Here is a 17880-nt window from a genome sequence, read left to right on the forward strand (position 1 = left end):
CCCCTCCGCCGGGCAGCACCGCCAGCACTGCCAGCCAGCGCCCACCGAAGACCGCTACTCTCGCTGCCGGCCCGGGCCCCGGCTCGACCCGCAGCCCCTGCACGCTGGCCTCACGCAGCACGCTCCGCCGGTCCGCCGCCGCCGCTGGCCCGCTGCCGCTCAGCCGAAACGCCACCACCTCCGGGCCTGTACCTGCGGGACATCGCGTCAGCCGCCGCTGCTGGTCCCGCCGCCCGCCCCGTCCCGGTCCCAGCGCTCACCCGCCAGCAGCACGTTCCCCGCGAACTCCAGCGCTGTCACCGGCGCCACCAGCGCTTTCGACTCCATCTTAGCCGCACCAACCCCGCCACGGCTCCCCCACAGCGCTCATTGGCCGAGTCGCACGTGCCACCGCCCCGCCCACTGCCCATTGGACAGCCCCCGTCACCCCGCCCCCAGAGCACGCGGAAGCTGCGCCCGTGCCTTCACGCTTTATTGGCGCGCGACGCGGCCCCGCCCCCCGCCCTGCGCGGGAAAAGGTCACGTGCGCACGGTAGCATTCCCGGCACTACAGCTCCAGATGCACCCCGCTGTAGGCCTTGTCCACTGTCCATTCGCCCGGGGCTCCGGCCCTAGCCCCCGCCTCAGACCCCGCAAAGCGCTCCATCTCTTGCTGGAACTGTTGCTGCCGCCGGCGGTTGGGGTCCACGTTGATCCAGTTGTTGGCGATCCACTTGGTGCCTTGGGTGACCAGGCAACCCCCATGCAGAGCAAAGTCGTCCAGCTCCCCTACCCAGCCTGCAGAGCAGAGCCCCATTAGACGGTGGCAAAGGAGGGCAGGCCCCGCTGGGACCACACAGGGACATACGGCCAGTCAACACCAATTCCATCTCTCCTTCCTGCACTGCCTGCTTGGATTTGAGCTCAGATACATCTTACAGGAGTTACTTTTCCTGGCACCCCTCCATTTTAGCACCATCTCACCCTAGTGCCTACAAGGAATTAATCAGGCTCCCCAAGTGCAAAAGGCCCACTGCCTCCAATTCTCCACTCAGCACAACTGGCTCTCACAATCCAGATCACAGCATCTGTTTTTCTCAGCTCTTTTGGAAAAAAGAAGGCTGACACAGAAGAGATGGGTACTGCCACTAGAAGGCCTGTGGAAGCCAGAGGCTTCCAGCTGTTTTAGAGATTGCATTTCAGCAGTCCTAAATGACCTGTTTACAATGATCCTATCGTTTTTCTGTGGCAAACTTGCCTCAGCAGCCACTTTCCATTTAGGAACAAATTGCTCATAAAAACACAACAGGGCTCTTCTCACAGGAGAGTGATGGTCTTGATATTATCATACAACAGCCCCAACACTGGTCTTGTGACCTCCTCTGTGGATTTTCTAGAGATGGAAACATGGGCTGCTCTCAGGGGACCTGAGATGCTACACTCCTTCCTCCCACCACAACTCAAAATCTGCCATGGAAACCCTCTGGAGCCATACTCACCAGCAGCCTTAAAGATTCATGTCAGTTCCCAGCCCGTCAGGGAAAACCACACTGCGCTTCATGACAAAAACAGCCTCAAGGACACATCATGGGGCTGCGGCTGAGCTACAAAGCAGGCACTGGCCCCAAGCGTGGCATGGGGTGGCCCATGTGTCCTCATGCTGCAGAGCTGATGGCCGTGCCTTTGTCTACCTCCCCTCCCCACCCCTTTGGGCAACACCACATCAGTGACACATTCTGAATTGCAGACCAAGTTCCAGCAGGAGTTTCAGCTTGCACAGCAGGATGGAAGGCAGCTGGTGATGGCGAGTGCAGCCAAGGTCTTTGTTTGCTAGCTAGTCCTGTCCCCCAAAGACATCAGGAGCCACTGACCTACTGCCTGTAAACAAAGGCCTTTCAGAGTCAGGAAGCTCCTACTCAGCTGGTGACAAAAAGACTCTACAGTTCCCGCTAGCTGGCAGCTACCACCCTTTTTTTGGCTGTTCTTTGAGCTCCCAGCTGCAGCAAGGAGATGATTGCTGTCACCTACTGCAGTCCCACCCCTCCCAAAAGCTCAGTTTTGAAGTGAGCTTGTACCTTCTCCATCTGACAGGTAGTTGTACCAGAAGACAGCAGTGCCTTGCTGAGGTTTCACTCGCAAATTGCCCTTGTCACAGTTTTTCCGAGTATCTCGCAGGTCAATGTCATTCTGGATCAAAGACTGGAGAGAAACCATAGGGAAGATGTCACAAACAGGGCTGGAACAAGGCATATGCATTGGGTTGTCCTGCTCCTCACCCTTGCCTGAGAGTCTCAGCATGGCTTAATGTTGATGCAGGGGCTTTCATAACCCACCTGGAGCAACCAGTTTCAGGCCCCAGGAGGTTCATAACCTGTTTCTGAGCAAATGCCATTTCTTAACACATTTCCTGACACCTCACACCTCTGAGCAGGGAGAGCTGAGCTGTCAAAGCCCTGCCCCTCCTCCCCTGTCCTCAGAGGAAAAAGACTCTAAGTGGAGCATGGTTTCCCCAATGCTCTAGCTACAAATGGTAATGCATACCAACTAAAGGCACCAGACCCCTTCTGCAGCCACAATAAATTCAAAGAGGGACTCAGAATCCCCAGGGGTAACATGTAGTTGAGGTTCATTTACCATCTCCTCGTAAGTCCTGTTATCAGCGATAGGAAAGACTGTTTCACCTCCTCCAGTCACATTGTTCAGGTAGAACAGCACGGTCACATACCTGCAAGACAGAGGCTGTCAGAAGACACACCTGGAGCAGAAGGAGATGCACACGGGCTGTCCATGCCCTGCCTCTCCACCATAAACACAGTGGCTCCTCCAAGACATCACATGGCACAAGATTTACACTATCAGCTTTTCTCCAAGAGTAACACAAGGACAACAAAAACTCCTACCGAGAGTAGTGAATGCGCTTGTAGGCTCTGCTGGGGACGGCCCACCCACTCCATCTTCCATGTGTGGACCCACAGGGATTTGCTCACCTCCCCTTTAAAACCCCTTCATGCCAGTGATGTCCTGAGCTGGTCTGTGAGCCTGCAACCTGACCACTGAGTCCCAGGTGAGATGAGATGAGGTGAGGTGAAATGGCTCCTCACACTCCTTGTCTTAACATGTTCAGGGCAGAGCTTACCGGCAGGAGGTCTCAAAGGGAGCGCTTTCATTGGCAACAAGCTTTGTGTGGCTGCAGGCAGTCTCAGGGAACACGGGGCCACTATCCATGTGGGCGTGGTAGTGCCCTCCTTGGTCATACCGGACAACCTGGAGGGGCTCGCTGTGCTCCACGATCTCGGGGGGCAAGCGAGTCAGGCGCATTACCCTGAGGAAGAGCAGAGCAGATGAGTGGAAAGCCACCCTCACCACAGTCAGCTGCTACCCCCAAGCAGATAAACCCAGAGAAAGAGAACCCCCTTCCCCAAAAGACCGGACAGACGGATGGGCTGCAGCGAGCATGCCAAGAGACAACCAGGTCCTTACTGTCTGTTGGACCATCAGCATTGGCTCAGAAAGCCCTCATCAAGGTTCATGAAAAAACAAAACAAAACCCAAGGAAGCATCTCTAGCAGGACTGCTCTCAGGAAGACTTTGCTTGCTCAGCAAGATCCCTTTTGTGCGTGTCCCTGGAGCATTCATGTGCCATCTCATCACTTCTCTGGACTCCTGCACACCACCTACAGACCTCAGGGACAGTTAGAAAAGCAAAGGGCCCCTGCTGAGAGTGAATGAGAGACTAGCTCTAGGAAGTCTTGTCACCTAACTCACCTTTCCCTGTTGCTTTTTCAGCAGCCTCCCCCAGGGCAGAGGGGCACTGGAAGTGATCAAGGAGACCGGAGCCCTCCTGCTCTGGGATTTTTCCACTGCTACATCTGAGATCATCCCCAAGGCAAGCAGGTACGTCTTGAGACCTGCCAAAGAACACTCAGAGCTCTGAGAATCTGGACCGGTGAAACCCTTGGGGCAGGTGCAAGGAGAACGTGGCACCCGGGCAGGATGGCAAAGCCCCTGCAGGCACTGCCTGGTTCCAGGGAGGACCAAATCTCCTTCAGTGCTGTGTCTTCACATCCTCCTGACAGCAGCCAGCTGGAGAGCGTATAAGCTGAATGCTGATGCCTATGTGTGCTGGCTAGCTGGCACAGAGAAGGTGGCAGCCACAGTCTGCTCTAATCAAGGCAATATGTGATCCCATTTTCCCACTGGAATGCACTGAAGAAAAGGAGTGGCCAACAGCTGTTTTTCAGGGCTTGGGGACAGATTTTACCCACACATATTCTGGGTGAGGACCAGCACCACAAGAACAAGCGAGTCTCCAGTCAATTATCTGAAACTCACTACAACTACATGATTTAGCCTTCATGCTGGGTTTCAGCTCTTCCCAGTACCAAATCTGAGATGAAGGGAAGTGTAAAAGGTTCTCCCATCTGCCATGAGCTGCCCTACAATATGTGTGTTCAGAGGATTAAACTATCTTGACTAGTTTAAGGTGAAGTCGTGCTTTTTAAAAAGTCAGCTCTGAACAGCAAAGACAGATTTCAGTGAAATGCATGAGTAACTAAAGCAAATGACAGTAACTGCTGGCACACAGACAGCATTGGAAATGGGCAGTTTCTCCCAGTAAGCTCAGTTACTAATTAGAATGAATGATTTCATATACTGCCAAATCTTCCTGGTTTTATAGGGCTGTTCCCAAAAGTGAATAGAGATGCTGAAAGGCTTGATTTTTCTTTTTCCCTTTCCACAGGACAATACAAATTCTTGTTCTAATGAAAACCTCCTCTCTCCATTTTGTGTCTGTTTATTGCTCTTTATACTCCAATGACTTTTCACACAATTAGAAAGTGTGACTTAGCAGGTCTACCACTGCCTCTCGCAGCACACAGGTGATGCTTGTGCCTACCCAAATCCAACCTCCCCTCAGCTGCCTGGCCCTTACCTTTGCCGAATGGCTCTCATGACCTGGTGTGCCCCCTCGCCCTGGTACAGCCAGGTGTGCTGGCTGTTGCGCACCAAGTCACTCATCTTCACTTTCTGGCTTCCCATGTACTTGTGGAAATCACGGATATTCAACTGCTTGAACTCCTCCAAACTTAGCACACCTATGGGAACACAGGAAAAACCACCTGAGTCTGGTGCAGGTAATAGTTCTTGCATCCTGTACTTGGAGAAACACCAGCTGAGGGCTCTGCAGAAACTGCCTTCCTCACACACACCCCAGTCAGGGTCCACTGTGTCCACCACAGGCTGCACCCCTTCTGCCCATGATCATGGGCTCCAGCAATGCTCTCGCCTGCAGCAGAGGACACAGAGAAACCTGCCAAAGTGAATTTTGCAGGGTCACAACTGGGACAGGCAAAACACCATTTTAAACTTTAAAAAGCTCCTGAAACACAAATCAATATATCAAAAGAGAGAAACAGACACTATAGTTTGGATATACACAAGAAAGTCTGTACCACCCAATGTCTTATTAGTTAGATATTTAAATCAACATGTTTAAGGACAGAGTAGGACCTCAGACCACATTTTCTATATGATGTTGCAAGGCAATTAAGAAAAAGCCAAATCAAAAATAACCAGTACATTCTCCTGCATTTGTGTAATTGCAAAATATAAATGAGGAATACATGACAATATGGTCTTGTGTAAATAGAAATACAGAAAAGCAATAGGTATAAAGCAGTTTCTCCTAAAACAGGTGTTTCTTCTTTGCACTTAACTGGAATCAGCAAGGGTTGTCCTTGCCTTTGTCAGCTTCAGGAAAATCCTCACATTTGTTGTTTCCTCTTTCTGGAGAAGGGAAGCCTTGCACGGGTCTCTGATACCAGCATGCAGTGCACTGCCCTGGGCTGCCCACCACACACCATGGGCTGGGAGAGGAGGCACTCAGGCAGCAAACCCAGTGCCTCTGGGTGCCAGCTCTGTTCCCTGGGCACCAGCACCCCCTGGCAGGAGGAAGGACCAGCAACAGTGGTCAACCAGGGACAGCTCTTCAGGTGCCATATCCTCAGGTCATGACCAAATGATCCATTGTTATTACTTCTAGTGTCTCTCTGTCCCCACTTCCCCTTACTCCCCCACAGTCTTTGATGACGCAGTGCCACATCCAGGTTGTGACCTGGTCTCTCAGTGTCATGTACCAATCTAACAACAGAGGGAAGCAGCACTCTGGAAGCAAGGTCCTGCCAATAGCCCTTTAACAGGACCTTTCATTTGTTAATGTCCAGAATGGTGGAAAAGCCATTGAGGACTCAGTCATACCCCTGCCAAGAATGCCATCAGCCTGGAGGAGAGTTGCACAGGGTGCCCTCCGGATATTTATGCATTCACACTGCTACTGCTTCAAGTCCAAAGCAGCTCCTCCTAGGCAGCTCTCAATGCCAGGTCATTGGAAGAGAGTGTGTAGAGCTTGTGCATTCACTTAATTTGATTAGGAAATGGAGTGTTGCTTAATTGAGGCCACTCTAATTAGAGCAGTAGAGGTTAGAGTGTATGTCCGGACCAGCAGGAGCCCTTGGGACACCAGGGGCAGGAGGGGCAGAAGTGGCCTCATGGAATACAGAGAGGTCACAGCAGCAGAGTGGGGGGACAGCGCCAAAGGCTGACAGACAAGATCACCCCCACCTCCACTTATTCCACTCTCCCCTCATAGTGATACAGGCCACTTGGCCTGCTGCAAAAGTCTCCCTGAAAGCAGGGGGGGAATGCAATGTGTATCTGAACATGTGCATCCCAGGTAACAAGCGCTCTGTAGTCAGAACCTGAGCAGTCTCTCAGACTAGGGGAGCGGAAGCACAGCCCTAAGATCCTGTTACAGCAGTGCATGAACCAAGGCTGGTGTGACAGTGGGGTGGGAGCGCAGAATTGTGGTCTGGTCCTGCTCCAGCAAGATCCAAGCCTAGGCAGTGGAACCAGTTAGCCACTACAGTGGTGATGCAGGGGCGGGAGTGCTGCATTTACTTCCCTAAGAAGATGTTTAGGGCAGTGCTACTTCCCTTCAAAGAATTCAGCTAGAGAAAAAAACCCTGGGCAGGGACATGGCTCTTGCCCTCCCCCAGCATGGCTGTGTAAGGTGTCCAAGGTACTGATGGTGAAGGGATTCCCATGGAGCTGCTCTTACCATTCCCATCAGGATCAGCTTTGACTGCTGTGTACATCTCCCGGATGTTTTCAGGAGTCATCCACCTGCCGTTCCCAAGTCGGGTATGGGTCAACACCTGAAATTCATAAATGGATCAAAAAAACCCACTGGTTTCTTGCACTCCTGAGACCCTACAGATTCCCTGCATGAGGCCTGGTGAGATCTCCTTCACAGCACATTAGCCAGACAGGCATTGGCAAACTACTGCAGAAAGACGATTGGAGTGAGAATCATCAGTGTTGCAAATGAGCGCTGTTATTTCCACTTTAGGTCATGGCAAATGACCGCTGGGATTTGATTAACCAGCCCTGAGGTAGACAGAGCACAGCTGTTTTTTTACTTGTCTGAGGTAAGGGCTTGGAACAAAATTCTTGCCTTCAACATGTACAGAGAGATGCAGAAGCCTAAACAGCTCTCAGCAGGCTCTGACCTTCAGAGAAAGTAGCCTTGCCCTCGGCTGTCACTGGCACAGCTCCCCATACTCCACAGTACTCATGGTGCACAGGATGGCTCAGACTCCCAGCTTCACCTGAAATGGGAGCCTGAGGAGGGACACTGTCAGTAATTGTCCTGATGCACCCTGCCATACAGGACAAGGGTGCTGAAGAGCTATGGACAAGGGGCTTATTATCCCCCCGCCATGGCTCATCAACAGAGGTGGCTTTGGTGGGGTGTGTGAATTCACACAGTAAGTTCCCCACAGGCTGCAGAAAGCAGGGCATACATGACAAACTCACTTCCCAGGACATACAGAAAGAGGCAACAACCCACAGCACAGGAACATTTTATCCAGCATATTCAAAACACATATGTTCTGCCAAGGACTGTTGCTGTCTCCCAATAGCATGACAACTGTTGCACATTGACCAAGAAACTTCCATTTTGAAGGCCAGGACAAAATTTGAGGCATAAAATTAAGCAAATTGTGATTGGTATATCCTGGGGTCTGGCCCCACCCAAGCACATGAATAGTCAAGAGAGCATCTGACAAGGGGATGTGCCAGAGGGTCCCCAGCAAACCTTCCCCAGTCTGTCCCACATTCTACCTCTTTGAGCTGCAGCTTCCCATCCTGATTGTGATCCAGAAGATTGAAAATGTCCATCTGGCTGATTTCGATCATTTCCATGGCTTCCTCATAGTCCTCTGTTGGTAGGATCTGGCTCTTCTGCAGCCCCTTTAGCTTTGCCAGATGGACAATGAGCTTGCACTCCTCCTCTGTCAGGAAGTCAGGGATTTCTGCAGCAAAAGTGTGAGCAGCAACAGAGACTGAGGAACTGTTACAGTGGGATACCATGCTGGTGGCAGGAGACTCAGGAAAAAAAACAACAGAGGTAGAGGGGAAGTTTAGAAACTATCTAAGTCTGGGACATTTAAAAACATCTACCCTTCTACCAGAAGGGCCCTCAAAGAGCATACACTACACACTAGAGCTGCTGGAGACAGGTATTTTTATAGCAGCAGTTCCTAAATGTTTGGATCCTGGGGTCAAGCCCTTAAACTCTCTCACAAATACCACAATGGACAAAGGAGTGAACAAACACATGCATATCACTGCATATTACCATTTCAAAGGTGCCATGTGGATCACAGTCTGGGAACTGCTGCTTTACCGGAAGGGAGGCCAAAAATCTTTACAGTGGGCAGTGGTGATGGCCAGGGTTTCAGACTTCCCTGTTCTCATGTGGACAGGATAACACTTTGCACAAAACCAAATCCCTTTCAGGGGAGCATGGCACAGTGCTCTACTGTGAAACTCAAACATAAAGGAGAAAAATTCTAACTTACTCACACTCATTCTCTTGATCCCCCATTGAAAGTGGTCTCCAAACGCAATATTAAAGAGGAAAATACTGGACATGGAGGATGCCAGGCTCCATACCCAAGTAGCTCCAGCTTTCACTTGCAGCACAAACCCAGCAGCAATCAGGCAATTCCACAATCCCAAACAAATTAAAGCACAGAGAAATCCACTGATGACCACGAGACTAGGAGACTTCTAGCTGCATGCTACACTGGGCACACACTTGGAAAGCACTGGCAAGGTCCCACTGCATAGCACAGTTAGACTGTGGTCCAGGAGGTTCAGAGGATCCTCCTGGCTGGTGTCTGTCAAAGCTATGGTGACCTTGTTACCAGCTGCTGAGACTTGAAAAGGGAAAGAAAAACCATCAGTGTAGGACAGGTTAAGTGCTCCTAGACCCAAGGTCTTGCTCTCCAAATTGCAGCTCCCTAGAGCTCCTGCAGGTATGTGCCAAGGACACATTATAGATCAACTACAGCAGCAATCCTCAAATGGAGGGAAAAAATTAATTACTTTCATGACCTGAAATCAACCCTATCGGCTCAAGCTGTCAATAAGCAGTTGGCTTCCTGCTAAGCACAGAACAGAACCAGCCCTGTAGAAAAAGAACTGTTCCTGGGAAGCCCCAGGAACACAATGCAGCCAGCTGTATCCTTAACACACTCCAAGGAAACAATTTCCGCCACAGGCAGCACAGGGTCCTTGTGCCAGAGGATGCTTCGAGCTGGAGCTTCTACTGACCAGTTTGAATCTCATGGCACAGCACCAGGTCTAAATGAACCATGTGCACTGGCAACCAACGCCCCCAGTATTTCCAGTTCCCCAAACTGGGCTACAATAATGATGGCTTATGGAACCTTAATTACATGCTGGAGGAAGGACAATTCCACTCTTCAGAGGTAGTAACAGGATTTCAGAATGAAGCAGGAATTCTGTTAACTGCAAAGTGTGTGGCCATGCAGGTTGCAAGGTGAGGGGGTTTCCAGCTGAGTGCTGCCAATCCCGTCTGCAAACAACTTGGTTCCACAGCTGTAAATTAGTTCCTCTCTGGCCCCAGCTCTCCTAAACAGTTAACTTGTGGCTGTGAGACCATCCTATCTCCCTGCCTGCTCAACAATAGCTCCAGCTAAACAAATGCCTCCTAATTGACTTTAAGCAACACTTGATTGCTTTTACAAAAAACAAAAGAGAGGAAAACATTAGGGTTTATGAAATAATGACTAATCCTGGAGCAAGAGAAAGGGGATGGGTTGGAGCACTGGTGTCAAACCGAGATTCACTGAAAGAGCTCCAAGACACATGGGCCAAGTCATTCATCCCTCCCCAACTGCCCTCATTTCCACACCTGCTGATCTAAGCCAAACCCCTGCTAAAATACAAACAATCAGGGCCGCTGGCAAATGAAAATTGGAGCATTGTCTTCCCCATGAGGGCTCTGAAAGGGCCGCACTTAATGAGGATGGATTGACAAAGAGGTGGCTGGTAGGCTATAAAAGGCATTCCACAGTCAGGAGCAGTTCAGTCTGCAGTGTGCTGTTGGTTCACTTGCTCCAAGCATGATCACGTCCCCTCGCAGGCACCCCTTGAGGTTGGGTGGCCTGTGGCTACTCGGTCTCCTGGCACGCCTGCTGCTCTGGGGCTCTCCAGGCGCCTGGGCAAGCTACCTGAGGAGATCCTCCAGCTGCATGACCATCCCACACCGCATGGCCTTGTGCTACGATATCGGCTACTCCGAGATGAGGATTCCCAACCTGCTGGAGCATGAGACCATGACAGAAGTCATCCAGCAGTCTTCCAGCTGGCTGCCCTTGCTGGCCAGGGAGTGCCACCCAGATGCTAGGATTTTCCTCTGCTCCCTCTTTGCACCGATCTGCTTGGACAGGTAAGATGTTTTTATGAGTTATTTCAGCTGTAACAGTTAACTCCCTGCAGGAGCACAACTACATGTGCCTCCCGAGAGAAAATGCATTCAATGGGATCTGTGTGGTCCCCAAGAAGCAGCACTGCTGCTCTCGGCAAGGGACAATTGGATTACTCAGCATGGAACAACCCTCTGAAAGCGAAACATGAGCATTTCATATCACAGGAGCAGAAATATGTTCCCTCCTTGGGATTCTACTGCTCTCTTACCCCAGGCACTGCTGTCACATGCCCTAGCCAGCCCCTCATACACTGCAGTAGCTGCTGGTAAACATCAGCTTCACCTCCTACCTCCTGTGCAGCCCCTCACCCCAGCTCCTAGCCCAAGTATATAGTTTCTCAGTTTCCCAACTGTTTCCCAACAGTTCCAGTAGCAGAAGGAAATCCCCAGCTTTGAGGTGCAGCTCTCAAAGTACAGAGCTGCAAAGGAAATTTGGTGTGTAATCAGGTACCTGTAAAGGTAAGCAGTCTTTGCACAACTAGAGAAGATCACTAAGGAGGTGAAGGGCTTCTGGCAACTTGCCTCATCCCTCCTGTCCTGAGAAATTCCTTGCATTCCTGGACTTGAATGTTCACAAAAAAGTCAAAGATCCCAAAACTGCCTGCTAAGCCTTCCACTCGGCTCTGTGCAGCAGCAGTGGTGCTAGGGCTTGACCCTCAGCCTCCTGCCAGGCACACTGAGGTGCTGAATACCCATCCCCTCCCCAGGCTCATCTATCCCTGCCGCAGCCTCTGCGAAGCTGTTAAGAGAAGCTGTGCGCCCGTCATGGCTTGTTATGGCTATCCCTGGCCTGAAATCCTGAACTGCAACAAGTTCCCTGCAGATCATGAACTGTGCATTGCAGCAGTCTCCATGGATGAAAATTCCTCAAGCAAGAGAAGTAAGAGGTTTTTTTCTTTATGTATTTTCCCATACATAACACTGAAAGCTCAAAAGGATGATCCTATGACTTGTTTCTATTCTGCTTATTTCTGGTTTTAAGCTATATTTAAAAACAAAAAAAATTACAAATTCTAGTTTTATTCTCTCTGGGAACTGTGTCTAGAAAATTAGTGTAACATTGACTGTGGCTTGTTCCCCTCTCTGCTGTATTCATTAGCTCCCCGGGTGCCCTTAGACCCCACAGGGCTTGGGGCAGGGGAAAGGAAAAGCTGCAAAGCCTCTGGCCCAGGCACAGTGGGAGAGCTCATGGAGTGCAGACTCCCAGCAGCGAGATGTGCTTCTACTGGAGCTATGGAGCTGAAGCCTCGATCTTTCAGCTGTGTCTAGGGTTTAAAAACACACAAAAAGAAATGTTTTGCAAGCCTTCTCTCTAAACATTAGAAACATCATGAAGGGACATAAGCCTCTGCAGACATGAGTTACACTGGAAAAAAGTCTGTCTGAAGGACTCGATTAACACCCATATACTGATGAACACTGGGGGAGATTCAAGAGCAGTTAAGGGGAGAACAGACATTTCCACATAATTTCAGCATCACTGGATGGAGTCTGGCCATGTCATTAGTTTTGCTGTTTCATCCAAATTACGAGACCTTCATTAAGTATTTTCACTGATGCTTTAACATGCAGCAACTCACACAAGCCTGAACAAAGCATGACAAGTGGTGTCTGCCCCAGTCACAGGAAGGAGAGTCTAACACTTCCCACCCTGCTTGTCTGAGGTATCTCTCCATGGCCTGGGTAGCTCAGAAAGATGCATCACTAAAAAACAGCAAGCCATCACTTGCAGGTCTCAAAAGTTCATTGTGCCTTTTCCAGTGAAGCTTGACAAGGGTGTTATAACCTAATTTCTATTGCAGCAGTGCCCCGAGCCAGCTGCAAGGACTGTGAGCTTGAAGAGGCCAGCACTGCCAGGGAGATCCTGGAAAGCCTCTGTGCAAACGATTTTGGTGAGTACCCTCCTTTTCCTCTCAATTGCTGCCATTCCCTCCAGCAGCCAAGCAGTGGCATGGACAGAAAATAGCTTTGCCATAACATACTGACTTGGAGAAACTGCAGCTTTTACAGCAGATCCCAGGCAATTTCAGTTTCTACCTTACCTGTGAGGTAGCAGGAAGACCCAATTCCTGGCAGCACTGGAAGTGAAGACCTGGGTTATTTCTGATTTGGGCTCTGATTTGGTTTTGGTCTGTGACTACTAAAAACAAGCAGTATTCTGGTTTTCTCTTGCAGACAAACATTTCAATCAATGCCTGTAAGAATCTTTAGCAAATTCCATGTCAGCTATTTCAAACTTTAATAGTGTCGTTCTAGTATTGTAACTCTCCTTCTCACAGTCCAAGCAAGTGGCAGCACTGGCTCTGCTCAATTAGATGGCACAGAGTTTTCAACATATTGTCCTGAATTCAGGCACACATATTGGAAAACAAAGACATTTTTCAATAAAAGAGGAAAGGTTAAAAATCCTGAGCAGCTGTCAGTCATGTCACTTCCCGAAATCCCTGCTTAGAGAAAAGTCAAGTAATTTGCACAAGACCAGGAAGGACTTTGATGCATGTGCTTGCTTGTGCCCATGATTCCTCCAGAATTTCTGCAGTGATGCTGATAAATCTTCGCCACTCTTAGGAGGTAAATGGATTGAGAAGGAGAAGGAGGTCTTTTCTCCCACAGAACAAGAGGAAATGCAATGGAGAGGTTCAGATTGGGTAATAGGAAAAATTTCTTCACCAAAAAAATTATCAAGCACTGGAACAGGCTGGCAAGGGAAGGGCTTGAGTCACCATCCCTGAAGGTATTTGAAAGACATGGAGATGTGGCACTTTAGATCATGGTTTAGTGGTGAACTGCACAGTGGTTGAACTTGATCTTTGAGGTATTTTCCAACCAAAATAATTCAGTGATTCTAAGAACAGTGTTCAGTACTGGAAACTAACCTCAAACGAGAACTTTTACAAGTTCACTGCAATTGCAAAAGCTTGGACAGATACCTCCCCACATTACAGAGACAGCAGAGAAGCCTTGGGCTTGGCTGTTGAAGTAGGTTAGAACTATGAAAAGTAAACAGAGCTAACAGCTTTTCTTCCAACCCCTGCAGCAGTGAAAATCCGAATCCTGAGGAAGAACATCACCACCACCATCTCGGATTTTGACCTGGACCCCTCCAAGGTAGAGGTGCTGAAGCATGGCCCGCTGCTCAGAACTGAAATCCCTGCCAGGCTCCAGCAGTGGCTGGACATAGATGCCACATGCGCCCACAACATCATGCGAGGCACTCACGCAGGAGTCTTTGTTGTATGTGGTGAAGTACAGAGTGACAAAGTGGTGGTGAACAAGGCCTATGCCTGGCAGAAGAGAAACAGGAACTTGCACCAGGCAGTGCGGAGGTGGAAACATCACCGCTGCCCTGAACAGGCGGGATGGAAGGTCTGAAAAATGCAATAAGAAACTTCTCCCTTCCCTATGGCTAGAAAACTCCTTTTCCTGGCAGGTGGCATTTTGGAGATGTACAGTCCTATTTCTAGGTGATTTGAAGCAGTCATAGTGCACAGATAGGGCTTCACTACAGATCCCCATTTTACCAAGACAATGCTTAAGGATGCAGGTTTAACATGTTCCTCTCACAAGGCTCTGTAGATCCAGGACGTGCTATGTTCAGCTTTGCGTAGGATCCAACATCAAAACAAAACTTAACTATGCAGGTGAGGACAAATTAGAAGAAACCTTTAATAACAGTTCCTTCTAGTTCTCAGTATCAGAGCTGGTATTTCACATTCATTATTTGACCCCAAGACATTGATGCTGTTCAAGTGCCTGCTTGCTTTCTGTCCAGAGATTACATGCAAGTCTCCCTGACTGTGAAGCGATACTTTTTATGTAATGGAGGAAATACTTTACTCTTGAACAGACTGAGGTAAACTGATGGGGAGAGGAACCCACCCCTGCTGTGCCCAGACCCTTAAAAACTGCAGGCTAAACTCTGCTCTTGAGTCAGGCTGTCCCTTCAGCTTCTTGCACTGAGAGCTAATGAGCATCCATGCACGCAGAAGGAAATGGCCATTCTCAAGCAGGAAGGGCACAGAGCAGATAGCTGAGGGTTTCCATATAACAGGGAAAACTATTTTTCAACATCAGAAATTCAGTGTAGATCAGAAGATTCTGGTAACTGAGGATATCACAAGAACCTTGAGAAAAGCAGAGCATGAGTGAGACATCAGCTTTCAAAGCTGCTTTGGTGTGAAGAGCAGCTTGCTCAGGACTGGGAGTTGAGTCCCAGCCCCAGCACAGTAGGATACTGCAGTTTTCATATGGGAGCAGGGGAGAAAGCTTCCACAGCTACCTGGCCTTCCACTTGTACATAAGGAAGATAATACATATGGGAAAACTCAAGTCTCACCAAGTTCTCTGCAGCTCACTCTCTCACTCAAGTGGGACTGTCACTCCTTGCAGGGGTACACACTGTGCTCCAGACCACACAGCAGAAAACAACAAATCCCCAAATGAGGAAACAAGTTGGGTTTCTACCACTTAACAAAGCACTGTCCATGGAAGATTTTCTATATTGGTTTAAACCTGTGGCTGAAATAAAAAAAACACACAATCAGAAAAAACAGCCTTTGGGAGGAATGCTTTTGGCCCTGCTGGCGATGCCTGCAGCATTGGCCGAGCAGAGACAGCCAGTCTGCTGGAGACACATCGGTCTGCTGGAGACACATTGCCTCCCCGTGTTCACAAGGCACACCAACAACCCACGCTGCAGGCTCCTCCTCACACTGGTGTGGGCTGAAACGAGCATTCACACACACACACACACACACACTGCAATTCAGCTGCGCCCTGACATTTGTGCAGTGATTACTTCTCTTCCCTGAGGCTCAGAAGAAAAACATAGCCAAATTTCCTATTTTTATTCCTCCCCACTGTCTTCTTAGAAACTGCTGCCCAATCCACAGAATCTGCTGTCAGGTGGTCCCTGCAACGGCAGTATCTTCTGAACAGACTGCGTTTGGAAAAAAGAACACATAAAAGCTCTTGAAGGTTGAAAAGGCTTTGTGTGATTTGTTTTCCATTAGTAGGGCTATTTGATTACTAGTGTTTCCCAACTGAAAACTGCACAGATGGTCTGATTTACAAGCTTTAGAAATGATGCCTTGTAGCCAGAGGGGGGAAAAAAATAGGGCAGGGATTTTTTCATAGCTCCATAAAATACACTTGGGTTCCATGCAGATGTGACTTATCTACAATTAAAAACCAAAACCTAAAGTTCCCCTATGGTGCACAGCCCATGCTCTAAAGCCCAGAGAACACAGTAAATAATTCATGAGTGTCTGCTGCTGTGGTCCCACTGCAGCCTGCTCTGCCGAAAGATGATAGACCAGGCAGTGTTTCCTTAAACTGGTTCTTGTATGCTGCAGCACTTTGTATTAAATCCCCAGAATCTCAAGCGTCTTTGCTAAGGGCTTCTGTATTCACCAAACACAACTAAATTAAATACACACTTCCACTAATTTAAGCAACAAAGATGCAATGAATTGTTTTTTTTAAACCAGTTGAATTAGACTGGTACTGCTTGCATAGATAGAGAAGTCTCTGGAAGTCTTTTAAAGTCAGAGCTGGCTCCTGGCAAGTTCATCCAGGAGATAAGAACTGTCTTGCAACTAGGAGCTTCTAAATAAGGGACTCCTTATCGGAGGACAAAGGAGAACACACTCATGGCATCTCAAGTGGTGAAAGTGTCACAGTCTGTGATGGCATCCTCAGGGAACAAAGCTTTCCTCAAAACCAATGGAAGTGCTGGAACAAGAAACTAAAAACTGCAGGATTACTGCTGCCAGGACAAACCTGCCTTTTATCATCTTCAGCACCTTCCTTGCTGGCCAGGACCAACTGTTTCACTTCAGTGGTACTAGAAAGGCAGGGAAAGAGGAAACAGGAGTTTTCCTGAGTGAAAACCAGAGCAATTGCCACAGACTACGGTTCTGGTAATGACAACAGTTTTGTGATGTTATGGGGTTATCAGCTCCAGGTTACTATGTCTGTTTAGTGAATGTCAGACAGAAATCCACTAAGAAATTAATGGTGAGGTTTTCAGTGTATATGATCTATTTATTAAAAGAAAAAAATATATTTATCTCTATATAATTGAGAAAGCATCTGAAAGATTCTGTATGCTGTCTTTTCAGAAACAACAGGTTTTCTCTGACTTTGAAATAGTAGGAATTTTGTAATGATTGATTCCCCCCCTCAAATTATTTAGCATATTGTCAGTGACTTTCCAGAACACTGAGTTAGTGAGACTTGACCAGTGACAGCAAAACATGACAGAAAGGTAAAGAAGAGGTAAAAATATCTGAAAGGCAAGTGTTGTGTGGTTGTGTATCAGAGAAGCCGAAAATAAAGATAAATCTAGAACAGGACACAAGATGGTGGAAGACTTTAAAACTATCAATTCTCCTGTAACTCATTTCCTCAGTGTTGAAGCATCAATACTAAATTGCTTATTCATAATTTAACAAAAATCTTGTCCTTTCCTTCTATCGAGCAGCTTCTTCAAGGTTCTTGCCAGTGATCTGCTGTCTATTCCTAGTATTTTACAGAGAACCTGAAAAACCTAGAAAGGTTAATCTTCCGAATTCTTCAAACTGGGCCATCCAGAATACGTAACCTCTGCGAATTTTACATCAACATACCTTAAACGACACTACACTCTTTAAAGCAGCCCCAAGGAACAGCAGCACGGGGAGGTGATGCCAACACGCGGGAAGTCGTTTTCCCCGAGTGGGTGTAAAACAGCGGGGGGTGTCAGACAGACACGCACACACCCCCCCCCTCCGCCGTCAGGGCGGAAAGCCCACCGCTACCGGCTCGCCCGTGCCCGGCAGCAGCTGCCCCCGGCGGGGCCTGTACTCACCGAACAGGAGCGGCTTGAGGCTGAGGGTGCGCACAGCGTGGGCCCTACCGGGCACCAGCTCCACCCGCTGCGTGTGGCCCACCTGCGGGGAGAGCAGCGGTCAGCGGTCAGCGGTCAGTGGCCCCGGTCCCGGCCCCCGGTCGCGGCCTTGCCTTGATGCCCTCAAGGCGTGGGAGGGCGCGGGCGGGCG

At 49.1% G+C, this 17880-nt stretch overlaps 2 protein-coding genes across 2 annotated transcripts in view; both read right to left on the reverse strand.

Annotated features, from left to right (window-relative positions):
- The window catches only part of WDR6 (WD repeat domain 6), a 4756-nt gene extending 4553 nt beyond the window's left edge, over nucleotides 1-203 (reverse strand). The window contains exon 1 of the mRNA XM_015640499.1: nucleotides 115-203. Within this exon, the coding sequence (XP_015495985.1) occupies nucleotides 115-203 (89 nt within the window). The remainder of the gene's footprint in view (nucleotides 1-114) is intronic.
- A 252-nt stretch (nucleotides 204-455) lies between these two features.
- On the reverse strand, nucleotides 456-17878 carry P4HTM (prolyl 4-hydroxylase, transmembrane; the record flags this gene model as incomplete). Its single annotated transcript, XM_015640500.2, has 9 exons — nucleotides 456-777; nucleotides 2055-2178; nucleotides 2614-2704; nucleotides 3116-3301; nucleotides 4913-5075; nucleotides 7097-7193; nucleotides 8164-8354; nucleotides 17691-17772; nucleotides 17843-17878. Coding segments are annotated over 9 exons (1200 nt in total), but the record flags the coding sequence as incomplete, so codon positions are not given.
- Nucleotides 17879-17880: the final 2 nt, after the last annotated feature.

The sequence above is a fragment of the Parus major genome, chromosome 12, assembly GCF_001522545.3.
Source record: "Parus major isolate Abel chromosome 12, Parus_major1.1, whole genome shotgun sequence".
In the NCBI taxonomy this organism is placed as follows: domain Eukaryota; kingdom Metazoa; phylum Chordata; class Aves; order Passeriformes; family Paridae; genus Parus; species Parus major.